General features: G+C 37.4%; 1 protein-coding gene across 2 annotated transcripts; it reads right to left on the bottom strand.

Moving 5' to 3' along the window:
- Positions 1–9,375: 9,375 nt before the first annotated feature.
- On the bottom strand, positions 9,376–13,166 carry LOC103713262 (probable mediator of RNA polymerase II transcription subunit 26b). 2 transcript variants are annotated; one of them, XM_026807017.2, is made up of 9 exons: positions 12,178–13,166; positions 11,923–11,991; positions 11,704–11,786; positions 11,024–11,076; positions 10,795–10,916; positions 10,660–10,687; positions 10,196–10,548; positions 10,018–10,105; positions 9,376–9,912 (listed from the first exon to the last, which is right to left on the bottom strand). In XM_026807017.2, the coding sequence occupies exons 1-9, from the start codon at positions 12,607–12,609 to the stop codon at positions 9,788–9,790; spliced, it is 1,353 nt and encodes a 450-aa protein (XP_026662818.1). In that variant the 5' UTR covers positions 12,610–13,166; the 3' UTR covers positions 9,376–9,787. The 2 variants fall into 2 exon arrangements, with proteins under 2 accessions (XP_026662818.1, XP_008798351.1); XM_008800129.4 differs by having other exon boundaries at positions 9,391–9,912; positions 10,018–10,108; positions 12,178–13,160.
- Between the last annotated feature and the right edge of the window lie 8,575 nt (positions 13,167–21,741).

Raw genomic sequence — 21,741 nt, 5'->3', positions numbered from 1 at the left:
AGAGCTGTTGAAAGTAGAGCTGTCTGCGTTTATAAAAAATTGTTTGCTATTTGGTAACTATATTTCTAAAGTACTGTGGCACTTTAACATGTGTTTGGTAAATAAATTGAGAAAGTAGTTTTGTGTGACAAAATGACCATAAAGGACATTACCAGTATTATAGAACAGAGCATAATAAAATATAATATGTATTAATATATAAATATATGATATATTATAATATTAATGTAATATAATATAATATTATTATAATATTGTACTATAATATTATGTATTATAGAATAATAATTTAATATAATATTAAATTATTTAACATAACATATCAATGTATTATGATATAATATAATATAATATAATATTTATAGTATAATACAATAATAAATATATAAAATATTATAATTATTAGTGTAAATTAATTTTTCATCCTTCTAATGATCATTTATCTCTCTAACAAATTTTCTAGCTAGGTGATAAAATTGGTTAAATAATTACTAATATTTTTATTTATTTATTTAAATCAAATTATTTGCCACTCACTCATTATTTTCTTTTTTATTTATTTTATTTATTTATTTATTTATTATTTTATTTCATTGAAATATAAAGGGGTCGCCGGCCATGGGTGGTGGCCGGCATGGTGGTTGCCATCGTGGGTAGCCACGAGCTCCCAAAATAAAAAAAAAAGAAAAAAAAAGAAGAGGAAGAAGGAACAGAGGGAGAGGGAGAAGAATGGGTGAGAGAGGAAGAAGAAGATAGAGAGGGAGAGGGAGAGGATGGGTGAGAGAGGAAGAGGCGGGATGAGGGTTTTGGGGGAAAAAAGTGAGATTTAAATGAGGATATTTTGGTCCAAAAAATAGCTTCCCAATAAAGTTGAAAACTACATTTTCGGAAAGCTCCAAATTGGTGCTTCTCCCCAAAGGCTACTTTCAGCTTCCCGCAAAAGTTGAAACAGCTTTTCGAAAATTTTACTAAACACTATTTTTTATCTAAAAGTACTTTTGGAGGGCCAGAAAGTACTTTTTGGCCCTCCATAAGCTCCCCCAAACAGGGCCTAAATATCAGTAGTGGCTTTAATTTTAACCTTCTTCAAACTCATATCTCTCTTGATAATCCAATTACGCTCAGCCAATAGAAAATATATTCCACCCAGAATTTCCCATGAAAGATTTTAGGGATGGTGGTACCATAATTGCTGAGAAATATATTATTTCCAAAGTCCTTTGCAAGAAAATATCTTAGAGATTATCTTTGATATAAATGACATACTAATCCAAATTTATAAGGTTGTATTTTGCTTAATAGCTTAAATTGTTCCGACAAATCTTCTTAGTAATTAAAATAGAATAGAGCCAGATTTTGCTATATTTAGGTAAAATCAGGAAAAAAAAAACAACTTTAGAACAAACATGTTGTTTTCAAAAACATAGAGGGATGTCACCACTAAGATTTAAAAGTTAGAGTGAAGAGAGATGCCAACAAGTTGAGTTAAGGCTAGTTGACCAACCCAAAGCATGTTGGCTCCAATGCTTGTGAGCGAGAGAGAGAGAGAGAGAGAGAGAGAGAGAGAGAGGGAAAGAGTATATGTATGCACAGTTATTTGTTTGGAGAAAGTGGTCAATGGTATATCAAGAGAGGCTGCTAGTGTGGCTTAAAGCCTATGCTGGAGCAAGTCAAGAAGATTTTGCTTTGATGCAAAATTAGATAATGTACAGGATAAAAATAATTTCCTCATAAAAGGAGAAGAGTTAGAAAGAAAATTTAGTATTAAAACTATTATCAGTGTCTAATAATTGTGAAGAGATTCCATTAGAGATGTTAAAAAATGGAGAGCAATTGATAAAATAGCCACTCTAAAAGAAAGTTACTTATTAAGATAATGAATGAACAACTCAAAGAGATGAATATAATATTGAAAGATAGAACTTTAAATAATACTTGAAACTATTACTTAGGTCTTCCTCTTTCTGTTAATTATTAAGGGGGAGTAAAATATAGCTTTGTTAATGGTCCACGATAAAGGTACAATAAAGATTGCAACAATTATTGTAACTATTTTTGTTTATTAGCCGTCACTAATATTTGAATTCTAAATCTTTTACAAATTAAGAGAGATACCAACAAGCTGAGCTAAGGCTTAGTTGGCTAGGAGGAGAAAGATGGATGTGTATATATTATTATATCTTTGGAATGGAGAGGTCGGTGGTAAATTTTACCAAATAAAGGTTACTAGTAGGGTTTAAGGCCTATGTTGGAGAGATGAGGAGATTTTGCTTTTAATTAGACCACAACTTCAGAAATGGAGCCAGATTTTACTACATTTAGGTGAAATTAGAAAAAAGTAACCAAATTTAGAACAAATATATTGTTTTCAAAAATATAGTGGGATGTCACTACTAAGATTTGAATTCTAGACCTCTTACAAGTGAAGAGAGATGCTAACAAGTCGAGCTAAGGCTAGTGGGCCAATATAAAATATGTTGGTTCCAATGCTTATGTGTGTGTGTGTGAGAGAGAGAGAGGATATGTGTATATATTTCTAAATGTTTGGAAGGAGTGATAAATGGTAGAATTTACCAAATGGAGGCTGCTAATGGGGTTTAAGGCCTATGTTGGAGTGAGAAAAGGAGTTTTGCTTTGTTGTAAAATTAGATAATGCACAAGCTAAAAATAATTTCCTCATAAAAGGAGAAGCATTGGAAAAAAAATTAGTATTAAAACTATTATTATTATCTAACAATTGTGGAGAGATTCCATTAGAAAACAGATAATGAAATGGAGGGTAATTGATGAAATAGCTACTCTAAAAGAAAACTTATTTATGAAGACATGAATGAACAATTTAAAGAGATGAATATAATATTGAAAAGATAACATCTTAAATATTACTTGAAACTGTTGGTCATTTATTTCTCTTTTAGTTAATCACCAAGTGTTTGCCACCATAGAAGCTCTCTTGCACCGTCTAAGGGAATGGGCATGCTAAAGAGCCTGTTAGCACAAGTCGGATGGTAGGGTATGATGTGTGCACGGGTGTGCTACTAATGTCAGATCTATCAAAAAGATGGTGATCCAAGAAAAAAATAGAGAGTACAGGTTTAGATACCTTAACTTTTAAGAATTTTCACCACCATCACACCACCATTTGAAGGAGATAAATCTAGATAGAGATATGAGTGTAATACTAAATTGTAGTAGTAGAGATTCTAAGTTACAGTTACTTCTAGAGTAGAAGCTACTAGTAGATTAAGAACTAAAATAAGATAAAATTCATTGATTTGGATTGTCGAAGGATCCCTTACAATGTATAATGTTTACTTAGTTATACTAATAAATAATAAATGCCCACTTTAATAGTTACTACCATATCTAGCTTGTTGGTTCTGATAATTGATGCGCTTGTCTTTTCACTATGCATGTTTATTGGCATAACCTACTCTACACTAATTGTTAGGTTGACAATCATTTCTTTTCAACCTGGGCTTGTACCGACATGACTCTTGTTGTTCATCCATCTTTATTCGGCCTATAATACTGTCTTCTATATTTGGAAATACCTTCAATACTGACTTGTCTACCCCTATATAATCATCCTACTAGCTAACTGGGCAATTGTATATCCCCTAACTCAAAATTTGAAGCAGCTTTATCAAATTCTTCTTTAGAACCACCATGTATACGATGAACCTTGGATGTTAAGATACGGTGTAAATACTAAAGAAAACTAGAAATATAACTTTGTTAATTGTCCACAATAAGGGTACCATAAAGATGGCAACAATTATTGCAATTATTTTAGTTCATTAGCCACCACTAGGATCTGAATTCTAGATCTCCTACAAGTTAATAGAGATGCAAACAAGCTGAGCTAAGGTTAGCTGCCCAATACAAAACATGTAAGCTCCGATGCTTGTGTGCAATAGAAGAAAAAGGGATATGCACATATCATTATATGTTTGGAAAGGGGGATCAATGGTAAATTCCACCAAATAAAGATTGCTAGTACGGTTTAAGGTCTATGTTAGAGAGAAGGATTTTTTGCTTTCTTGGAAAATTGGATAATGTATAGGTTAAAAATAATTTTCTTATGAAAGGGGTAGAGCTTGGTTAATGTGTAATAAATGCGAAGAGATTTTGTTGGAGAATAGGTGAAAAAATGGAGGGACAAATGATAAAATAGCCACTATAAATGGAAGCTTATTTATGATGGCAACAAATGAACATTTCAAGAAGATGAATATAACATTGGAAGGTAAAACCTTAATCATACTTGAAATTATTGGTCACTTCTTCCTCTTTCAAGTACTTTGTAACGGAGACAAAATATAATATTGCTAATGGTCCACAATATGGGTATCATAAAGATAGCATTAGTTATTGTAACTATTTTAGTTCATGTTTATTATTTTTTATAACAATATATGCGAATATTTTGTATTGTATATTTTCATAATTGTTGTATTCAAATTATACATTGGTTAATAAAATAATATAGATGATTTTATTATTTTTCAAATTAAATATGTTCCTTTTTTTCTCCTTTTCTTGGAATTGGTTTTTAAATTAGTAAGGAGACAGGGTTTTAAACCCGGTTGGAGTCGGTTCTAAGGGTGGGATGGGCATAAGGCAGCAAGATGGGGGCTAGCCTCAAAAAAGAAAAGAAAAGAAAATAATCCTAACGATATCAGATAATTCTATCAGTATTCATCAACTAAGTACTTTGATAGTGCCTCTAAGTTTCCAAATTGGAACCGCCTCCACTGAGAGAAGGATTACAACTGCTAGGCTATTGACCAATTCATCACTAGCAAGACTATTATGACTTTCCTATAAGCAATAATATTTTCTTTTTTTATATAGCATTTTTGTTCACAAGTATTTCAAATTATGCATCATGATGGGCAATACTATATCATAGAATCATAAATCACTATGGGATCTTTTTTGACCTTCCATTCCATAATCCAAGTGCTCCTGCGATGTCAATAAGATCGATGCAAGCATAGTTTAGTACACGATACGATTGCCATTTGCCAAAGCTGTGGTCCTCGCTGTTAGGCTAATCGGTTCGCAACAGCTATATCAAGTTCTTTCTCAAGAATGGGAGTCAATTTTTCAATTGCGTGCACCGGACGTGCTTATACACTTGTTGCTTTAATCATCTTTTCTCTTCTCTTTTCCTGCTTTGAATTTTCTCATGTTGATATGTGAAGTACATTCAGATTAGTGACTTGCAGAATTGTTAAGCAACCCAAGCTAGGTTATCATAAGGATATTTTTTTGTTTATAAGATAATAAGAGTAGACAGATAAATGTATTGAGCTTCATGTTGTTGCTTCACGCAAATGTCTTTGAGGATGAGCCTGGGAAGCTAAAAGGTTAGGCAATCTTTGTGGAGGAAAAGCTGGGCTGGTTGTGTGGAGGCCGCGCAGAGCAGCTTTATGAGATGAGTAGGATTCTCTGTACTTATCTCTCTTTAAATCCATGCTACTTCTTGGTTAAGGAAGTCCAGTGGCCGCTAGGACGTGACACATGTATGTCTGCTCCAATTGTACCACAAATCCACTTTTTGGGATATTAGATGCGTTAAAATTTTAATTTAATCTTTTTTAATTTAAATAGTTTAAAATATTTTTATATTAGATTTTTTTTCTTTTGATAAATTACGACTCTTCCTTAAAAAAAATAGTGTCTTATCGGTCATCGAACAAAATCTATAAATAGACTCTAGATCAAACGTCTTGGATCACTGAATCAACTATCTGCTCTCACTCGAATCAATTCTCTATTTCCTCTGCTTTCTTCTTTTTGAAATAGATAGAGAATATTTCTACTTCTCTTTTTATATTTTATTTTTTTCTATTCTTTTTAAGGCATATGAAAAAATTATTCAGATCAAACCTTTTCAACTACCGTATTCGTTAGAGGAAGATCAGGTCCAACTAATTTGTTGTATCTTAGGAATGAGATTACGGAATACCTGTATGTATGGAACGAATCACGTTCTTAAAATAGTATATAACACATGGCTCAATCCAAACAAGCTTACCACCAATCACTTTTTTTAAAAAAATAAATTAAATTTTTAATTTTGGTTTATTATTTTGCACCATGGATAGTAATTTCTAGGGGCATCATCACTTTAATTTCCAATAAGATGTTGGATGGTGAAGTGATCCGAGGCAGCCACGTGTATATATGGATGTTCGTATTATGTAATATGCAAGAGAATAAACATATTATAAAAAATATGGAGAAAACATAAAGAAAGAAGAAAAATGGGACTTTCCGGCTTTTATTCCTTTCCCTCATTTTTCTCACCTTTCCGGCATTCTGTTCATCTACAGACCAAGTTGAATTTGGTCACTCTCTTTTAATGCACCTGTGGATCGAACTATAGCCATTGACCGTGGCTATAGTCTCAGTGGAACTGCTCAGAAGATTGCTATTTCTTGGAAATTACTACATAACTAACATTTCGTACATGAATTAATCACCCAAATCCATGTGAACTAATACTCATGTTAGAAAAGTATCAGAGCCCTTACAAATGCAGTCATGTATATGGATTGAAAGGTGTTATTGAAAATTATATAGATCCAATTGGTCAGATGCTGAGTTCACCCACTATTTTTCATTGAAAAAGATTTTACAGTGGCTTCTACTTCATATGACCTAACACTGTTTCGATGGATTCAAAAAAAAAAAAAAAAAGAACGACAAAATTTGCATTGACTCTCGTAAAAAAACCCGAAATAATGCATGCCAATAGAACAGTTTTTATTGCCAAAGAGGAGCTTTTTATATTAATATTCGCAAAAGTTACAATGTTTTGCTCTAGTTTTTCCAAAATAAATCTGTTGCATTTTATTATAAGTAATATCACTTCCATTTAGAACACCTGTGGCCTAGCAAATACAGATTCTCTCATAAATTACAAGTAGAAAGTATTTCAATATCTTATCCTATCAATAGTCAACTACCATACCCTTGCAAATTAATAGCCTACTATAATATAATATGACCCTACCAGGTTTAGGGTCATTGTTATATAGATCATAACAATATATTAAAATCATCCGCTGCTGCTATAGAGCGGATAGAGATGGTGTTTCTTCTTTGTAAAGAGCCCTCAATAGTCTACCAAAAGGACAAAAATAATGGAAAAGAGAAACATGTGCTAAATATTACACCTCAGTGACATATGGGGTGATGAAATAAAATCATAGAACAAGGATGCTAATAAATAAACGTTCCACAATTACCAATTACCTAGAATTGTCAAGGGAGATTGTTTTGGAGTTGAATAGAATTAGATTAGACCTTCCCATATGGGTCAAGGTAGGAAACCTTTAGCTTTAAATTGTTTGAGGAACCTAAGGAGTCTTTAGTCTTTGCTCTTGCTAGGACCGAATCTTCAAGAGGGGAAAAGGTCGCTGAGGACGGCGTTGGAAAGGTCTTTGTGGTGCTCTCAAAAATAAAGGAACAAATAAAGTATAGAGAACAAGGTCATACTTCCAAAGGGGAATGGGGACTGCAAACAAAAGCACAGATAAAAGCAAGGGGGCATGGGCACGCTCAAACCACTCCATGGTCGTAACTCCACTCCTCCATTTCCCACTTGATCATTGTTTCCTTAGAGTCCAAGTCATTATTTAAGGGACAAAAATTAGGCTATTTCCTTAACATGGGGCTTGGTGCTATAATTATCCTTAGTCTAGAATTTGGGCTCACAAGCTATATACTTGTCCAAATTTTATTAGGGAGACTTGAGATGGTGAAGTTAGGTCGAGTCTAATCGACTCATCTGGATTATTAGGATTTAAGTCCTTAGTTAATTTGCCGGCGATTTATTAATAGGATATGTGAATAAGTTAGCATATGCATGCCCCAACACTTAGAAAAGGATTCCTACTTAGGCACTATATTCTTGTTGCACTAGGGATATTTTATACAAAGTATATAATCCATCTCTATGCGAACAACAGTTAATTTGGGCATCAAGCAACAACCATGGGGTGGATAGTTTTGAGCTGATGTTTTATTTAAATCCAGAAGGGTTTTAGGCCTACAATACTCTTTTCTTAGTTTTAGGAGTCTTATATTAATTATTTATGTATTTCATGAAGGACAGAGGGGACAAAAAGAATTAATTAAGGACCACAAAGATATACTTATCTCTGCCTTAAATTTCTAACTTAAAGGGAAAAACCCCGGGGGCTACTTAAATGCACTTCCTACCCTATCGAACCATGAAACGTGGACTCTCTCACATAAAATACTAATTAACATATGAGACACAGACAGTCTACGGCACATAACAAAAATTGGAGTACATTAGAGAAAAACTTCAAGCCTTTTACCAAGTTAATTTAATTTTCTTATTTTAAGCAAATACACCAGATAAATGTGGAATGAAAGTAGAAACAGGAAGACTATACCTGTCAAGTTAAAATAATGGTGGACAATTGTTAGTCTTATTGACTCCAGCATACTAGCTTCAAAGTAGAAATCAAGGCATAACATTATTACACATGAAAAGATGGTTGTCTCCGAAGAACTTTACATGAAAATCAAGTTCTTCAAATTTCCCAAAAACATCCATTTACTTTGAAACACAAATTAGAACGTAGGAGCAGCAACTGTTATATCAGTTAGTTTGCATGTACCAAGACTAACCTCCAATTTCATTGATGATATTCCTCGAATGAGAGGTGCTATACCTACCTAATGCGTTCATAGTTACAGCTTTATATGTCGACGCGGATGCACAATTGGCCCTCCATCGAAAGATGGTCGAGCTGATATGAAGATTAGTATGTACACGATCGGATTGCATATAAGCAACTGTGCGCAAAAAATTATATGGATTTTGCATTTTAGATAACAATTACTGTTATTGAGAGTTTTCCATAATAATAATTAGTTTTAAGAAAATTTTGATAATATGTATAATTAGTTTTATAATTACTTGTGAATGAATATTTGGAAATGCACCAACATACAGAAACTCCAGTTGCGAGTCTGAGGGGTGCGACCATGGGAGCAACCTCCACTTAACCCCAAACACTGGCAACAAAAGACTCTAGACCATGTATTATGAAAGATTAATGTCAATGGCATAAAATAGCTTAGACCTATGCCAACATTTTTCTTAACAGAAAATGCTGTAGATTCAACAAAAGGCTAGGTTGCAAAACTCAGTTTTTCAGAAAACCACCAAGGCTAAATCAAATTTCGCCCCACATAAACACTTATGGTCTTCTACATATATTAAATACAAACAGCTTCAGTAGTCTGACAGCTGCTGTAATGTAACAAATATAAGAGTGGCTTTTGAAAAGGGTGGAACAGGTAGATGTTAAGGGAGGCCATCAATAACCAACAAATACATCCACAAGAACTGCAATTAAGACTATATAAATGTTTCCATAAGTCAGCTAAATAGTGCTGTTGTTACATCACAGAGGGACCAGCAAAGGAAAAAAATAGCAGGAATGGAAAATGATAAGGTGATTTTTTGAATTCTGTTAAGTTATTTCTACAAAGCTTATCTTAATAATGAACCAATCATTTATGACTTGGTTAGAATACAGTCCACCTCTCAAAATGTCTTCTTTCAGTTGAACTCTTTTGAGTCCTCATCTAACTACTTGGGGAAAAAAAATTCTTTGGTCTTGACAAGTGTGCTCGCCCGGTAGATACAATCCTGGCGGCAAGCAAAACATCTTCCTCCACTTGTAGAAAGGGATCATCCATGGATGCAGTTCGCTGCTCCAACTGGCACAAACTAATGCCGCCCATTCGCCCAGCTCCTGAACTGGTTTCGAGGTTTCATGTTAGGTTGTCTATGGTGATGGCTCTGCTTTGGTATATCATGCAGCTCCATTACTTGTATCGTCCTTTGTTTCTTTGCTGCATCAAATGGAAAATAAGAAGTACCCATCAGGTCAAATTGTACACTTTAAGATACTAGTTACTATCATCTGAAAAATAATTTTTATGTTGAGATGAACTTACCATTTTCAGCTTGCTGGTAACCCTCATGAAGTTTCCTCTTTGCTGCCTCTAACTTGGCCCGAACCAATGCCTCCTCAGAATATTTTGACTTCTACACAGAAGATGGAGAATTAAGTATATTGAAGACTTCACATACTAGAATAGTTCCACATATTTCTCGAAATATAATTATACTTACATCTTGTGGAATCACAGGGGGCTTCCTCTGGACAGAAGAAAGGTCTTGTTGTTTAGGTTTCATCTCATCAACAGCTTTCTGCTCAGAAGGTAGCTTCGCTGGTCTTCCAGGCCCAGAGTTAGCACTGAGAGGCTTGCTTTCTTTCCTCAAAATGCGTTGAGGCTTAGCTTGGGGAGCAGAGGCTTCCTGTGGCTTTGTTTGCCTCATCACCGGTTCTTGTTTCCTCATCTGCCCCCTATCTTCAGTGACAACTGGCTGGCATGGAGGTTGCTGCTTCCTTACTGTTTCATGGTTCACCGGAAGCCTCCTTCCATCTTCCCTGTTCTTGTCAAACTCGCCATTATTTCTCAAATCTGCAGCAACATTGCCAGCACAGGGATTATATTAATACAAGGGGAATTCAATAGGAAAGAAGCAATCAGCAAGACCATAAACAGACAGCAGAAGAAAGCTCAGCTACTCACTTCCATCATCATCCATTCCATCGAAGAACTTCATGGCCAGGCAGTTTTGGAAAAGCACATAAAAATGGAACCTAGTCAGCTCATGTAAAAAAGTACTCTAATCTGCAGAAAATAACAAATGTTTGCTTGCTATACCTTGGAGAGCTGGATGGAAGTAGTCTGTGTAGCCCATAAAGCTCCCTCATCCAATGGAGGCGATGGGAGTCCTTCTTCCTCCTCATCCACGACAGAAGGATTGACAGAGGCTGGGGAATTATCTGTAAATGCAGGTCAAAGCCACTTAGGACTTTATAATAATTAATGACCATATTAGAAGATCACATAATGCCAGAGAAGCCCGAATTAGTAAGTCCGTCTTTTTTACCTGCAATGGCAGCTGTCGCACTGACCCACTCATCAACCAAAACTTTCCAACCACTGCAACCCAGAAATGAAATCAAATGTTATATGGTCAGTATCAGATGCAATTGTTAAACATCCATCAACAACAGTTTCATTCATCTTCTCAATGCATGAATAGTTCCAAATGGTGAACAGTCAGAAGGATGTTCAATATCTGATGCAAAAGAATCTGAAGCAGCCTATACTGGTACCATGCGGGTTCCAAATGACTTCACACACATTACAACATGCATATTAAACAAAACCAAGTACATTGCTGCAGGCAAATATCAAACATATGCTGATGTAGCAGTCTCAGCTGAACTGTAGGTACTAAGAGTAGCACCAAAGAGACACTATTGTGTAGGTCAGTTATCAACACAGACCCGAACATAACCCTTTACAAATTCAGAAACATCATAAGCTATGTGCAGTAACCAACTAAATACAAAAAAGTGGTGATAATGAATGCAACTACATATGAAATTCATGAAGATAACTGACAAGGTGTATAAAGGACACCTTAATGGTTCATACATGCAGTCATTATGGCAAGAATTATCAAATACTACACTAGAAACCTCAATGAACCATCCAACAGAGCTACTGGTATTTAGTTTCTTACTTTCTTGCAGCAAGCTTACAAGAGTGCAAGAAACTTACTCAATGAGAGTTCGCACAAGATGGCGAATTTGCTTTGAGTTGTGCTTCCGCAGACCATTAACAGCCCTTCCGATTTCAGTTGCCTGAGATCCAAAGGATAGAAAAGTCTAATAAGAAACCAAGCAATCAAAAAAAACTACTTCCATTGCAATGGATTTGCACATTTTTTAAGAGGAATGTGGCGACAATTATCAAGGAAAGAACACATCCAATTCACACCTTCAAGGTCTCTACAGAAAGCTCCATCAGCTGCAGCCTCCTCAAAGAGTCAAACAAGACACTATCCGACTGCAAAGCAACAATAGTCACAAATCAATCAGCCTCATTACATTCAAAAAGATCCAAATCAGAAATAGAACAAATCCTAGAATCAATTCGACGATTACAATCTTAAATTCTTTTCAAATTTAGCTCTGCAAATGCATCACTAACAATACACAAAAATATGAATTCATGATAAAAGATGGCAGAAACCTGATCATGCTTGTTGGCAAGAATCTCCTTAATCCTCAAAACCTCCGCAAACATTTGGCTTTCCTCCTCGATCTCCTCAGTTAACGCCTCGGCCTCGTCGTAGCTGTAGCTGCTGACGAGCCGGTTCAAGTCCTCAAACACTTCGTTGCTGCTGTCCACCTTGCTCTCCTTCTCGACATCTCTCTTGACGCTGCCGTCTCCCTCCTCCCCACCCTCCGTGCTCACCCGAGACTCGACCCGATCGCACCCGGAACACCGCGGCAGGAGGCAGGTGTAGAGCTTCTCACCAATCCCATCCCTCCTGCTTCTGAATTCTTGGGGGTAATCGGACGCCGCGACGAGGATCGCCTGCTCGAGGACTTCGAAGATGTCGGAATTCGCGCTGCGGAAGAACTTCCTCCAGTAGTCCAGCGAAGCCGACGAATTCGCCATGGCGATGGCGGTGGCACGGCGGCGTCGATCGGAGCTCCGGCGAGGAACGATCAAAGAGATCCCAGAAGGCCCTTTCTTTATCGAATCTTGACCGCCGATTCCGATGCAGCCAACCCAAAACCCGAAGGGTTATCACCCCTCTCACCGATCAAACTTGTTTCCGATCGCAACAAGCAAGAAAGACACAAAACAGGGCAAGTAAGATCGGATCCTTTTTTTCATTCCCAACGATCCTCCCCAAAGAAATCCAAATTTCCACCCAAGAAACCGATCGCCGTCCCCTTTCCAACACCCCAAAACTCCTAACTTCCCGATGGTTTTTTCAATCCCTTGACCCCCTCGACCATGCTAAGATTTCCCTGTTCCCCTCCCTCTCGGAATCCAAAACCTCCGATTTGGGAACTTTGGGACAGAGACCAAAATTCCCCAAAAAAATTGTTCCAACTTTTCACCTCTCTTTCTCTTTCTCTTTCTCTACCGCTCTGGAAAAAAGAAGGGAGGGCGAATACAGCGATGGATAGGGACGGGCGAGTAATCCCTTCGATCGATTGTTTATCTATCCCAATCCCCCGTAGTTCCCGGTTAACGAGAATAAATCCAAATCCCTTTTCTATAAATGCTATATTTTGCGCTGCTATTCCAGAATAATTAATGAAATAAAATAAGTCAGAATAGGAATTAGAAACCCAATCGGAAGAGGAGTAGAGAGGACCAGTTGACGGAGCGAAGGCGGTCGCCCTTCTTGACTCGTCCAAACCCTCCTCCTTTCTTCGAAGCAAACGCCGTTTAATTCCCCTCGTTCAGGGAGAGCCGTCACCTTCCAAACAACTAGAATTAAGTGATGAGATCGGACGGCTCGTGTTTGGGGGCGTCATCAGTTGGATCGGGACCGTCAAAATCGGACGGCTATTATTTATTTATCTTTTTGATTTAATTTTTCTTACTTAATCTTCAGATACTGGGAGCTACCCGTTTCACGTGTCCGAACGACGAATTTGGCGGGTCGGCGCGTCTCGCCGCGTGAATCGTCAATGAAGGGATCTAGCGGGGATCCAGTCACCCTCCCGTGAGGTTAACTCACTATGGCTCAGCGTGACGAAGGGGAGGTTTATGTGGGTTCGTCCGAGTTGGCGACAACGGGGTAGTGAGCGGATCCTGTGACATCGGTTGGGATGCCGTGCGGTGCGGTGCGGTTTGTTAGCAACTAATATCGCTGGTGCGATAATTTGGGCCTCTGGGATTCGTTAATTACGAAGATGCAACGCAACTTCCAGCGGCCACCGTTTTCTTTTTTTTTTTTGCCCAAGGTTTTCTTGCTTGTTTTCAGTGAATAAGTTCAGTTTTTTATTTCTGCCTTTAGTCGTCATGTTTGGTTGTTCTTAAAAAAAGAAAAAAAGAAGCACAGAACGGCCTCTTGTTGTGTTTTCTTTTTCTTTGTTTTCTCTCAAGAGGAGGGGGTGTCGCTAAAGTCTGGTAAAATGAGATAATTTAAGGGTTCAGTTTAATCTCAGCTATAAATTGAAGTCATGAAGAGGACTGTTGGTTTGCGGTGGTTCTAGACAGCGCACTTCAGACGGTGATGCAGGGCATTGTCGTTATTTGGTGCAAGGAAGGGGGTTAAAGGTTGAGTTAGCGTAACGGTGAGGAGAGAAGTCCGTCCACTGGTTGGTGGCTCCGGAAAAAAAAAAAAATCCAAAACGGAGTTTCGGCGCCACCACGGCGCGGGAAGCGACGAGACGCGGCGATTACTTGAAAAGAAAAGAAAGGAAGAAGGAAAGAAAGAAGGGCGTTCTGCTGCCCCCACGTGGCATTCGGGCGTCCACGGTTTATTCCGGCGCTTGGGTTCTGGACTCCTGACCCGTGCCAAGTGCTTCTGAAATCTAGGAACAAAAATCACACACACACACACATATATATATATATATATATATATATATTACATATATATAGGTGTGCTTCTGAAGGGGTTCCAATTTTACTATATATTTTTTTTTAGTATCTATCTTTAAAAAAAATTTAAAATTAAAGACTTCTTTTATTAATAGAATTCACGGTCCTATAATTAATATATATATATATATATATATAATCACATGTCGTTTTTTTTTCCTTCCTCGTTGACTTTCTGATATATATTGCAAATTCATTTGATACATACCTAGTAGTAACTTCATACATACATCTAAATAAATTGGTACATAATTTTTAAAATATATTTTTTACCAATATATATTACATGGCTAGATGATACACACCAATAAATTAGTTATCTAGTAAGCCAATACAAATATCTAGGTAAATAGATCTATAGTTTTTAGAATATGGTGTTCATTAGTACCGTTACATAGCTTTCTAGTTTTATCTAATATAAAAAATTGTATACATTTCTTAGATTTCATGAACTTCTTAGGGGCAAAGATCTTCGAAAAGAGAAATTTAGAAGAGGAGAAAGAAACTTAGGAAGAGAAGAAAGACCTCATAGATGGGATAGACAACTTGATAAGAAAAAGGATATATAGAGAGGCTTGACGAGGAAGAAAAAGAATATGGATGGTTTTTCTTCATGAACTATCTCTTTTGGCACATACAATTTTCTTTCTGTTTTCTATAATGATGGGATTGACTGATTCCGAGTTCTATCCTTACTTGACTTTTAGTTTTCGAGATAAAATATGGCAAAAGAGGAGTCTGATCTGATATGTTATTCTATAGCGTGCGCCCTATATAGATCCAAGAAGCAGCAGTTTTCTCAGCCCAAGCGCACCCATTTGGGCAGTTGGTAGGGTGATGGACTTGCACAACCCCTGGACAGAGCTCAAGTGCAAGGTTGCTAAGATAGAAACTAAACACTTAATGTTGCTCGAATTATATACTAAACATCTTGATATGAAAAGATACTTCAATGCACCACATTATTCCTCGCTCTCGTCCTTGTTCAATTAGTCGAATAGTAGACACTCCATGTATCTTTTGATATTAAGTAGAACCAAAAATAGCCAGCTGCATTGCTAATATGCAAGACACTCATGGTAAATAAATGGAATTTGAAAAGGAAACAAGATGTTTAGTAATTTATTTCTCATGGTTTCTAAAGGATGGCGATGATGATCGATGCTCTCTTTTTTGCAACATTGTCGCAAAGTTGGAACTGATTCAGTTGCAAGTAAAGCCTTCTGGAAGAAGTTTAAGATATGAGGGCATAAGAAGAGCATTGGTGGATATCAGTAGGGAAAAATTATATGTTGGAATTACTTTCTTTGTGTGAATCGAATTATCTTTAGTTAGAAAACTCTTGAATTAGTAATAACTATAAAATATAGCTTGATCCCTCTTTCCACTAACCATAAAGCAACCATGAGAGGTAGATCTTGGTCAATCACCTTGTTACATTTATAAGGCAAGTAGGTGAAGACCGAATTTCCCCACGATCTACAGATGGTGTATTTGTTCTGCCATGCATCCAGAGCACATCAAATATGACACGAGCTACTAGCACTAGACTAAAATGCAAGATGTGAATCTTATCTTAAATTGATTGTGAGTTTGCATGATTAACAAGCACCAATCATGCATATTACGGCTTTAATACTATTGACACTGAGATATGGCTTGACTCAGGTGCCGAGCTGACGAGATCGCTGGAGAGGTCGGCCTACCTATTGTCCCGGTCGGAGGAGTCGACTTGAAGGTTGTTGCACGTCCCCAAGGTGAAAGAGATGGAGAGGGTTGTGCTCAGATGGTGGCTATAATGCCGGATCTAACCTGAAATAATACTGACAAAGGAAGTCGATATCCCATAGTGTTTGGTGGGAAACCCTCTGATGCTTAAATCAGACTCAACTTTCAGAGAACAATGGAGATGTTATGAAAGCAGCAGAATAAGAGCGAAATGGATGGATATAGAGCTTAGAGGATTTGAGAAACTTAGAAAACTTATCTGGAAGGTCTCCCAGGTATGGTTTATATAGACAAGGGCTGGCACCCATCACCGAGCAATCAGACAAGTGTGTGGGCCATTTTCGCAACAGACCATGCATCGAAAGACTCCCCAGCGCTCGAGGCGCTTGCGACGGAGTTTTCCCTCCTTCGCTTCCATTCTCTCCCTGTATCTGCCTTAGATGGCTTTGATTGATTTCCACCCTTGAATCTTAGATTAAATGACTTTCCCCCCTTGATTGAGTAAATTACTGAGCTCACCGTTTAGGTTGAAAGAATTTCAGAAATTCAGGATGCCGCAACTTCATGAACATCATGCCTGCGTATCTTACTTGTGTGGATCGCTCGCACGTCATGTAGTTAAGGAAATCGTTCGCGATCGTGGTCAAGTCATCGCTAACCGGAGCGAGAGTTTGAAATTTGAAGGTCTCTCTGCATGCCTCTAGGGTCGGCTGTGTGGCGGGCTCATATTAGTCAGCTCACGGCTACATGGTGAGCTCCTATTGGCCGGTCCGCCATGTTGGCTATAGTTGGTTCCAAGGTATATAACTTTCCCCTCACTTTCAAGACTAAGTTAACTTGCTTGGCTCTGGCAAAGGATATAATCTCTTCGGCGGAGACAACCAACCGAAGCAAGCCATAAAACCGATCAACTAGAGTTGTCTTTTCAATTTCAAAAATCTTTTGGAAGCTGCATTTATAATTATGTGCTGGCATTTACTCTTTCCGAAGCAATATTATTCACGGCGTGATATTTAGAGTAACAATTGGATGCTTTTGGTAGTGACGATCCGTGTAATCACCAAGGATCAAACATCTAGATGACACATGATGGAGAGTAGGCCGAGCAGGCGAACTGTCATGTCGATCCAAGCCCTTGAGGAGCTCTATATATATAAAGCAGGCGATCTATGTATCTCTTTCGTATTTGTCCGCCTATAGTCCCATGCTTGGAGAGAGAGAGAGAGACCGAGAGCGAAGAGGAGCCTTGGGTTTCTTCTCACCTTCTATATTTTAATCTTCAACTTTGGATAGATTTTTTGAGGTTAAAATTTGATTAATACAACGGAAAGTCAATATTAAAAAATATTACCTTTCTAGATGATAACAAAATAATATATAAAATTAACTATAACAAATAATAATAAAAAATAATTTTTAACTACTTGTTTGGATGGTATCACTTCTTATTCAAGTGGTAATTGGATGGAAACTTCATCCAAGGGAACATGGCCCTAGAAAAATGCGATAAGTATAATATAGCAGATAATGGATAGACTTTCCTAATCTTAAAAAAGAATAATTATTATCTGAATATTTTACAGAAAATAATTATTATGACATTCATTGCACCGTTACACTTCCAACCATAATTTCCCTACTTACACGTGGCAGAGTGGATGGGTCTATCCACGCTCCGATGGAAGGAACGTCGGAGGTTCACCAACGTACACGTGCCAAAGAGGTATAGTGCACGTGTTTTTGTCCCGTATCTAGGGGAGATGGTTGCCTTATCTTTTTCGACACGTATGACGACAATTAGCGTGGTGGGCCCACGAGGAAGGGCGATGGAAACTTATCCTAACGAATAAACTATGCGGACCCGGCGTTCCCCCAACAGGAGAATAAAGAAATCAAGTTTTATAAAGGTGCACACCTTTCCATCAGCACTATGGAGTCCACGCGAGCCAATCAGAATCTAGTGGCCTCGACACGCGTGAGCCGTCTGATTCCGAGGCGTCATTGTCGAACAACTTTTATTAGGTTCTCTTCTTCAGATTTCTGTGCTGTTCTAGCACCTCCCTTCTCGAGATTATAGGAATTAAACAAACTATATTCCGCACAAATCTTTTTTTTTTTGGCAAACAATATATTTCGAGGTTCTTGGCATAATTTTATTCTGGACAAACCAAAGTTGGGGATTTTGGACATATTCATTCGATTTGGTAAGTCAATGATTGTCTACTTTAGAGGATTGCTTTTTTTTTTTTTGGTATAATGGATTGCACCTTTTCGCTTGCAGCAATACAATGGAGTTTATAGACAAGCACGATATGTTATAATTGAACCAGAATATTTGTATAAACCCAGTATGGTTAGCTACATAATAAAAAGATGAGGTCGGGTATTAGCAGAAGATGGACCTGAAAGCCATCTGATAACTATCAAAATCTCTCTTTGAATGAATATGCGAAGCCATCAATATTCGTGTAGCATAATCAACCCCATATTCCTACATGATATGGGTTGTAGCATATGTCGGTTACCGTTCCAATAATCGATTCCTTCTAAAAGGTGATTCCCGGTGCCCCGAGATATTTGGATTTGTATAAATGTGAGTTTTCTACTTCTGAATAAAGTTTCTTCCATTGAAGCTAAACTTCTTTCCACCATATACTGTGTAGGGACTATTCCGGCCACACCTTATGTGGCCATCCAAACAGGAATATTGAAGAAACCATGATCAACATTTTATTACAATGAAAGTTCTTTTCATTGTGTGGTAGATCTAAACCAATCTTACATTGGACCAAAATCCATGAAGGTTCCAAAACTTTGAAGTGATCAGGCTTGACAGGTAACTAGCAACCCTGCTTTGAGTCAATTCAGACTGTAGATTTTTAGCTAAGCTTGAATAGCTTGGAGTTGAGTTCAATCAATCTTGTAGGCAGGTCTACCAAAGAGTACTCCACTCACATCCTAAATGTACCTGGAGAACCAGCTGATGACATATCAATAATTATTTCTCACTGATTATATTAAATATACTGCGAGTGATATGCAAGCGGAGGGACGCTACCTTCATGCCCCTGCGTCGGTCACAAGGAGGACAAAGCCTTCCATATGGACTCCAGGACAGGTATTGAGTGGGACTCCTACGATGGAGGCTTTACCATTTTTATTTTTCTTTTTATTTTGGATGATAGAAATAGAAAACTCCTTTTCTTGAAAAACAAGCATGTTCATGTTCGCATTTTATCCATGGCCATTGGATGAACATTACATTGATGCAAAAAGAGCACTATGTTTCCTCTATTTATTCGCTCTCTGTAACAACTCAAAATCTCATCCAAAATGACTAGTTGAAAAATATTATTTGGATTTCTTTATCCTGTATAAGTACCTAAGATCTACCCAGTAAATAACTGATATGGGACTAAACACACGACTGCACGGGTCCTCACATACTCATTCTGTTCAAGCTCTAACGTCCTCATCAGACTAAGGATTTAAATTCATTCAAATCTAATCACAAACACTACGATTGGCCAGTGATTAACCCCAATGGATCTATGCTACAGTGTCCCTAGTCCATATAGATTATGGGCTGGGTCTGCTCTGATACCATTTGTAACAACTCAGGAGCTCACCCAAAATAGCTAGCCGGAAGGTATTATTTGGATTCCTTGATCCTGTATAAGTATCCAAAATCTATCCATAAAGAAATATTTGATCGTATAATGTAAATTATGACCACGGATATAAAACAAAAACCAATCCACTGATAAAAAATGAATGGTTGATCCACCAGTCGACCAAAAACTCAAGCAATCCATAAAAAAATATGGAAATTTTACCATACTAGACCAAGTTGGATGCATTTTGACTTGGCAAGTTTTAAAACTACAAATTGAGCATAGAGTAGAAAAACAAGGCTTAGATAGATAGCATGGCAACCATGGCTCATCTTTATGAGGCCCATCTCCATGCATGAATGTCATCTCTATTGGTCCCCCAGGAACGTTTTTCTTTTTTTTTTTTTTTTTTTTTTTAAGTCAAGGAAACTAGTCTTTCTAGTTCAGACTATAAACATGGAATATCCGTGGAACGTTTTTTTAAGATGCAAGGGAGGTTCAAGCCAAAGATTTCACTACACATCAATATCAGACAAATTCCAGCCACAATTTAAGTCTTGGAACACATCAATACTTACGCCACCTTCTTTCTTTCAGAAAATTATGTTAATCAACATCAGGTGGTATTTTTAAAACATAAATAAATCAACATCAGGTGGAGCCCACCCAGAGAAAATGTCACGTTGCATGAATGATGAATCACGTTTGCCACCATTTTTTGTGGTTTGGATGTCTTTGTCTCTACTATTTTATAACCCAAACTTCCCATAGGACTTAGTAAATAATCACCTCACTTTATTCAGGGCAATTTGTTTATTGACACTTAGTAACAATGCATCACTTTCTTAAGGGCAATTTCTCTCTCTCTCTCTCTCTCTCTCTCTCTCTCTCTCTCTCTCAAAATCTCATACATAAAATAAAAGAAATCTGAATTAGATCGAGTTCGCAGTCATCAGGTCCACTTCAACTCATGTGTATCACACTTATCGCAGTACTGCAACATTTAATCGAATTGTTGGAAGAAAGGTTCACCATTTGTTAGCACTTCTCTTTTTTTTTTTGGTGCAACGGCGTCTCACTACATGCGGCTGTGAGTACGTCCAGAAAATTGACAATACAGAATACGCTATAGTGCCATTGGTACGTGCTCTAGTGCCCTCTATGTGATGGGTTCAAAGTGGTACTGCAAAGGAGGCGATCCAGTCCGCCGCATTGTTTGCCTTCCGAAATTTGTTAGCTTTACTAACTTTGATAGAAAATGAAAGGCTAACGGTTGACCACCTATGCATTACGCAATTGACATTTGATCCCCCCGCACATTTCCAACAATAATAACAAGGAGCCATGTGGAGGACATGGCCCTCCCTCTATTTTATGTCAAAGATTTGATCATATCCCATAAGGGAGCATGAATGCAAGGCTATCTTCTTAGCTTGCATGGGATTTTATCCATTCCCTTTTCCATCCTCCACAAGGGGGAGGATATTATAAGATTGGACATGTGACACCAAAGGAGGCTGTGGTTGTTAGGATAGGAAGGAAGGCAGCAGCAGCAGCTTGCATTGGGACCACCTTTAGCAGGTGTTGATCAATATAGCCCAATCTTCAAGTATTTGACCAACATCAAGGGAATGCCTCAATAATTGAGTTCTAGCTTTTTTTTCTTACCTTCTAAGTTCGAAAAAGGCCGGGATGGTCATATGAGGCAATTGGAATAGTTGGGAAAACCAGTTCATAATCCTTTTCTGGGTTCTGAATTCTCTCAAGTCTCTTTCCTTTTCTTCTTGGAAGGTGTTATACCATCAACTAGGACAAAGAAACAATAATAGCACAAGATAGA

This window comes from Phoenix dactylifera, unplaced genomic scaffold (assembly GCF_009389715.1).
Source record: "Phoenix dactylifera cultivar Barhee BC4 unplaced genomic scaffold, palm_55x_up_171113_PBpolish2nd_filt_p 000769F, whole genome shotgun sequence".
NCBI lineage: Eukaryota > Viridiplantae > Streptophyta > Magnoliopsida > Arecales > Arecaceae > Phoenix > Phoenix dactylifera.
The sequence above is the reverse complement of the archived record's forward strand: the minus strand, read 5'-3'. Positions and strand labels throughout refer to the sequence as shown.

Bases quoted from the DNA above. Each gene is read 5' to 3' on its own strand.
- LOC103713262 (XM_008800129.4), bottom strand. From the start codon at position 12,609: ATGGCGAATTCGTCGGCTTCGCTGGACTACTGGAGGAAGTTCTTCCGC. The intron at 11,992-12,177 runs GTTTCTGCCATC...GTTGCTTTGCAG, and splicing joins TTGCCAACAAGCATGATCAG to TCGGATAGTGTCTTGTTTGA. The intron at 10,549-10,659 runs GTGAGTAGCTGA...ATGTTGCTGCAG, and splicing joins TGGAATGGATGATGATGGAA to ATTTGAGAAATAATGGCGAG.